This window comes from Abramis brama (genome assembly GCF_963993115.1).
Source record: "Abramis brama genome assembly, chromosome: 20".
In the NCBI taxonomy this organism is placed as follows: Eukaryota; Metazoa; Chordata; class Actinopteri; order Cypriniformes; family Leuciscidae; genus Abramis; species Abramis brama.
Window position 1 is genome coordinate 21,571,384 of NC_139982.1, and position 6,496 is coordinate 21,577,879.

General features: G+C 38.0%; 1 protein-coding gene across 1 annotated transcript; it reads right to left on the reverse strand.

Annotated features, from left to right (window-relative positions):
• Window positions 1-61: 61 nt before the first annotated feature.
• hapln3 (hyaluronan and proteoglycan link protein 3) lies at window positions 62-3,464 on the reverse strand. Its single transcript, XM_084095273.1, has 5 exons — window positions 3,131-3,464; window positions 2,512-2,693; window positions 1,833-2,204; window positions 1,374-1,676; window positions 62-872 (listed from the first exon to the last, which is right to left on the reverse strand). The coding sequence occupies exons 2-5, from the start codon at window positions 2,669-2,671 to the stop codon at window positions 586-588; spliced, it is 1,122 nt and encodes a 373-aa protein (XP_083951399.1). The 5' UTR covers window positions 2,672-2,693; window positions 3,131-3,464; the 3' UTR covers window positions 62-585.
• Window positions 3,465-6,496: the final 3,032 nt, after the last annotated feature.

Genomic DNA, 6,496 nt, shown 5'->3' on the forward strand with positions numbered 1-6,496 from the left:
GATTTATAGGGTGGTCTGGACATTTGAAATGGCTGTAAGTAAACACATACAGAATAGTTGTTGGTAAAAACTATTTATTGGCAAGACATTTGGCTTTTCGGATGACGACGTCTCGTATGATAGTAAGAAGTCATGCATACAAATGTGATACCAGCAGATGGCACAGACTAACTGAGATTGTATTATTTTCTTTGCATTAAAATGCTACATAATTCAAGAAATCAAATCATAAAAGCATTTTAAAAAAAGACCCACCACAAACTTCAGGCTTTAACCCTAAATAAAACATTGTATAACTACATGCTGAATGAAATGTATAACCACACAAAGCGAGTTAGTTTTAACCTTCTTTTTTTCATTTTTTTTTTTTCAAGTGTAAATATCCAAATCAGCACTGGGAATGTAGTTTTGCCACACAGTATAATATTGTTGGGGAATTCCAGGACATTTCAAATCAAATCAAGACACAATGCAAACACGTTATTATGATTTGAATATCAGTAGTGTATAAAAAGAAGTAGCCTACTAAACTGTTCATTGTGGTTTTCACAGAAGTGTTTATACATTTGAAATGAATTGTACAGTTTACCAGCGGACTTTGTAGCAATACACGCCATGTTTTAAATGCTTCGGAGGGAAGCCAAAGCTACGCACACCTGGTTCTGATGTACCACAGTTCACCCTGGGTTGGACAATTGGGTAACGTACACTACCGTCAGCCAACCAGCCCGCATCACACTGGTCAAATCCCACAAACCTCCAGGCTGCATATAACTGGCCAACTTTAGCAATGTGACCTCCATCGTTCTGACAGGCCTCCACCGCTTCAGTGAAATTTAGTTGGATAGGATGTTGCAAGAAGTAGACCTCTCCTGAAGTTGAAGAAAGACATAAGGTAACTTGTCACATCATATTTGGTGACTTATACAAATATGACCTCACCACAGAATTGAATGCCAATAATTTACCCCAGATAGACTGCAGAAGCAAAATATAACTGGCATATCAAGGCACACAGCTTTAAAATATATGCATGACTGATTAAAATGGGGCAGAAGGCCATTTTATTAATAATCCTTGCAGGTTGACCCAATAATGTCAACCTGAACTTATAGTTATAAAATAGGATTTTTTTCAGAATGAGCTATGCAGCCACAATTACAATATACCGAGGGGAATTTACTATTAATCATCTTTGTCTGATTTAAAATATAAAACACCTGTTGAAAAGACAGCTACAGGACATTTTAAACATTTATCGTTAAATATTCCATGGAAACACGTGAATTTGCTAAGCCAAGACTGGATGAAGTTATGCAATGTTATATAAAGTTATATAAAAACTGTCAGTGTAAATATACTACAAACATTACCTCTAATGGACGAGGTGAAGCAGAAGGCATCAAACCGGTCCAGACTTTTGTCTCGAACGCCATAGCTCCGCACACCAGGCGCCAGGTCGGTGCCGCCACAAGCCTCTCGTGGCACTGAGACAGGATATTGTGCCGTCCCATCAACAAGCCACCCAGCGTTACACCAGTCCAGACCTTCCTGCCAAGCAGCGAAGAGCTGCTCAAAGGTAGCCAGGTGTGCATCTTGCTTCTCGCATGCCTCCTTAGCCTCATGAAAGTTCATCAGATAGCGCCCCCTAGGGGAGAAGTAGGGGAACACCACACCTGTGGAGCACAAGAGCACAATGCACCACTGAAGAAACTGTACTGAACTGTAATATCAGAAATATAGGCTAACATAATTAAAAAATAATAATATCGCACAAAATAATAAAATAAAATGATATTGTTTAGGTAACGCGGACTGAGCTCATGACGCACCTCTAAACTTAAGCTGTACAGTCACGCTCTCGTCCTCGAGACCATCAATAATTTCACACCGGTAACGGCCGGTATCGTCGGACTGTATCGGGTTGATGACGAGGGACGCATCGCCTGGGACGCTCCGGCGGAGCCGCACGCGTCCTTTGAAGTCTCCGTAACTCCGGTGACGTGTGCCGATGGCCACCATGACGTCACGTTCCTGCCCTCCGCCGTTTACGGGCAGCCAGAACCACTTGACCCGTGTTCTGCGGGGCGCACTGAGCGCGGGCTCGTAGCGGTAATGACAGGGCAGCGTGACATTACTGCCCTGAACAGCTGACACAAAAGACTCAGGAGATTCAACGTGAAGACGGATCTTGTGGAAGTATACTAAAAAAATATATTAAAAAACATTAAATGATTAGGCCAATATCTATCTATCTATCTATCTATCTATCTATCTATCTATGGCATAAACCATCCTAAATGTAGGCCTATATTAAAAATAAATTTAATATAAGTTCCACTGAATTTAGGCAAATGTTTGTTCTGCAATTTTAAACAATTTGAAATAATAGGCCTAATACAAAATCTTTATAGCAATTTTAGCTTTTGGAACATGGTAGCTGGTTTGTTATTTTGCACACTTGAAAACACGTGAAAATATCAAGAGCAACTCATAAATAAATCAACTTACTCTCCGTATTTGCATTGCCATTTTCATTTCCATTTCCATTAACAATGTCCTGATAATAATAGCCATTGGAGTATCGCTGTGCAAAGCTTCCGAGGATCAGGTGCAGAAGAAAAACCAGCAGATGGCGTAAAATCCACATATTCACGGTGTTCCCCTGCATCCCACAGATTTCCAACAGGGTCCTTGCATTTTAAAACAAGCCAATATGTGTATAAAGATCAGAAATGAGTTCATCAAACAAACATAACGCAACATATATTTATCTTTTAGTAGCCTACTTTTAAAGTCTGATTTATTTAAAAAAGAATTTGATTTGCTCGCCATAACTGATCGTCATACAATAACTGCATAATTGCTGCTTAATAGACTGCAGAAACAAAAGTCAAAAAGATACAACTAGCTATTAAGAGACATAAAAAGTAGTTAGCCTACCTTTAGTTAAACTTAGTTCACAAATTTCACAATAGTCAAACTTAAAGATATAGGCTATTACACATTTAACATACTTGAAGTCATAATCGAAGCAGGCGTTTATTGTAGCCTATTATGTAAATTCAGCATTCAAATGATCTGCTAACAAGCACATTTATTAAATAATAAAATAATTTTCGCAACTTACCAATGAAAAATACTTTCTCAGGCTCCTTTTGCTACAACTACTCTGTTCATCGTCCGAGGTGAGGGATAATAGCGCTCGCTCTCTCGCTCTCTCTCTCTGTAATATTGTGGAACCGTGAGGTGACGTCACTCAGGCATCTCTTTTGAAGTTCTCCAGCTCGCGAACAATAATAATTGGGGGGTCTACAAAGCAGGCGAGGGCTGCCGTCCATCATCACTGTATAATTTTACAGCATAAGGTGTGTTGATAATTTCCCCAAACTGAAACTGGATCTTGTGCTTACGGTGCCAGCGAGAATATATTCCACCCATGTCTCTTGTTACGTGGATTTGTCACAAAAAACAACAATTCTTATTGGCCCCAGAGGCCAATGCCTGGCCTAATAACACAGTTGGTAATAATAGAGTCACATTGTCGCATTCCTATTTGTTTTTTTACATTCCTAATGCACATAGTGTTATAAAGTATGTCCTTTTAGGTGAAAAAATAACCTTAAAACATGAACAGTAAAAATATATTCACAGACATTAACAATAATGAAACGGGAATACAACAAAAATCGCTAATGCTTATGAAATTACACACCAGAAGCATGACTGCTGACCTTTGACCGAGGTCTCAAAAAAGATTACCATGGGAAAGTCAGTGGTTGAAATTCCACTTCTCCTCAGCAAAGCCTCCAAAGTGTGCTAATTTTCCAAAGTCAATAGCAGAGGAAAGTATCCAGCCTTGCAGATGTGAAATTTTCCTCTTACTCGTGACCACCAGGGATTCAAAAGTTTGTTGTTCTCTGTCAGCACACCTCTGTCCAGCAGCCAGTAGTGTTCATCTTTTATCTCTTCCCCTAAATTCTGACATGTTTTCCTTGTTATTTAGTGCTACAGTTGATGTGAGATCTAAATAGCAAAATTTAAAGAGGAAAGGACTGTTAGGCGGCCTTTGGAGGGACCAGGATATTGGACTGACAGCATCACTCATTATTGTGACCCCTAAATGTACCACATCGCAGCGCCCTTTTTCTATCCCTTTCTCTTTTTCAGTCACACTTACCGTAATTCAGTGAATTGTCACGGACAAAATCCATATCCACCTTATTTTTAAACCACCTTCCAGTGTATTCTTGATATTTCCAACTGGTATTTCTTATCAAATTGTTTTAATCTATTGTCATAATTCCAATTGTAGCGCAAATTTTGTTATTCTGATGAACGACGAAAACTTTGACAGCCAATCAAAATCTACCTCTTTTAAAGAGCGCGTGAGCATTTAAAGCGGCAGAGGATAGAACGCTTCGAAAAAAACAGAACGATATCGTGCGTTGGTGTGGAAGCTATTATAGTTATCGTAGTTATCGTTCTTGGTGTGAATGGGCCTTTAGTCGCAAAACTCCCGATCACCTTTTGGAAAGACTGGGGGGTTGTTTACATGACACAGTTTTTAACTAAAAACTGAAAACCTTTTATGTCTTTTGGCCGTTCATTTACAGGACGAAGGAGTTTTGGGGGCCTGCAAACAGGTTTCAAAGTGCAAGTAAAAAAAAAAAAAAACGATAGCCTACCTTCACTGTCTCTGTGTAAACTACGAAAAAACGTGAATTTGTGAAAATACGCGCGCGTATTATGTGTTCAGTCTATAGGCGCATTTATCACATCGCCAATTACTTGCCTGGCATGCACTGCACAACTACACATTTTTAGTAGTTTTCGAAGATCCGTGTGAACAGATCGTTTTGACGACATTATCTGTACGTAAAAAATGCACAGGAATTAAATAAAAAAATTTAGTAGACGTTGTCGTGTAAATGGTCCACCCGAATCTTCGTCGTAGCCTACAATGGTAAATGTGCCCGCACCTTTCTGGTTTGCCTTTAACGTTGTCCATTTATGTTTACGATTGTGCTGCAAGCTGCATTCACTCACGAAAAAAAATATATATTTATATATTTACGGTAGGAAATTTACTAAATATCTTCATGGAACATCTAATGATCTAATAATCCTAATGATTTTTGGCATAAAAGAAAAATCAATAATTTTGACCCATACAATGTATTGTTGGCTATTGCCACAAATATACCCATGCTACTTGTGACTGGTTTTGTGATCCAGGGTCATATACATTGTTCATGGAATGTTTTTTTTTTTTTGGAAACATTGTAGTAATACATCATTTTTTCCCATTGATACTACTTGTTTCAGAACGTCCAGAGAACATTCAAAAAGTAACACCCATAATGTTTACCAAACGATATTGCACAACCGAAAAAACTGTTTGAATGTTCAGAGAACATTCAGAAATAATCCCAGATGGCACAGGTACGTCTCTAAAATGTCTGCTAAAGAGTGCTTAATCTCGAAAACATCTGTTGTGTACAAACATCTGATAAACATCTTAGAAAAAGCAGTTTTACATACATTCTAAATCATAAACATCTTAAAGACGTTTTCTAAATGTCTATTTAACATCTCTCAGGAAACATCTTAGAGACATATTGCAGATGTAAATGCAGACATCAAATAGACGTCTCTGATAGCTCAGGAGCTTGGTTTGAAAGTGACTTCTGTGTGAGTTTCATACATCACTACACTAGTAACGGACGATGGACCTTTTTCCCCACACCTTTACACCTTAAGGACAGTGAAAGAGAGGGAGCAGATTTACATTGCCTCTCTCACAGATGCTCAGAACATTAGCAACGCATTTGAAGATCCCCCGTCAATTAGTCCCACAACCAAGATGAAAGCCCTCGCCTAAGGCAAGGAACGCCAAGAGCCTTTGAATAGCTGTGGGCTTCACAGAAGCATGAATTTGGCAGCTATCTTCGGGAAGGACATTGTACTCTAATTGTTTGCCCAAAATGAATAGGTTCAAAATGGCTGGATGTAAATGTTTTAGATTCTCCTGACGCACTTGTCAGTCTTAGTTACTACAGCCTGCCAGAGAAAAAACTTTCTTCATTTTATTAGAAAAACAAGATGTTTAGGATTTTAAACACTACATCAGACAAATTAAGTTTTGAAATGTTAATAATTACATTGTGAAAATCATTCTAATAAATTCTAAAAGTAATTGTGCTGCTTAATGCATTTTTTTAATTATTATTTCATGAATAGAAAGCTCAAAAAGAACATCTATTTGGAATATTAATCTTTTTTAATATTATATTGTCAGTGTCCTTGCTGAATATAAGCATTCATTTCTTTCTTTTTTTTAACAATATGTTTTTACATGAGGGACACAAATGATAGGCATTGTGAATCAGTAGCATATACTGTATCTATTTAGATTAAATTTTTTCTTTAAAAGGGAATTTCTTAGGGGTTTTGATCCTAATGAATAATTGCGTTGAGAGGCCTTGAACAATAC

Coding starts and splice junctions, on each gene's coding strand:
- hapln3 (XM_084095273.1), bottom strand. CDS start 2,671: ATGCAGGGGAACACCGTGAATATGTGGATTTTACGCCATCTGCTGGTT. Junction 2,205..2,511: donor TGGCAATGCAAATACGGAGA/GTAAGTTGATTT, acceptor ATATTTTTTTAG/TATACTTCCACAAGATCCGT. Junction 1,677..1,832: donor TGTACAGCTTAAGTTTAGAG/GTGCGTCATGAG, acceptor TGTGCTCCACAG/GTGTGGTGTTCCCCTACTTC.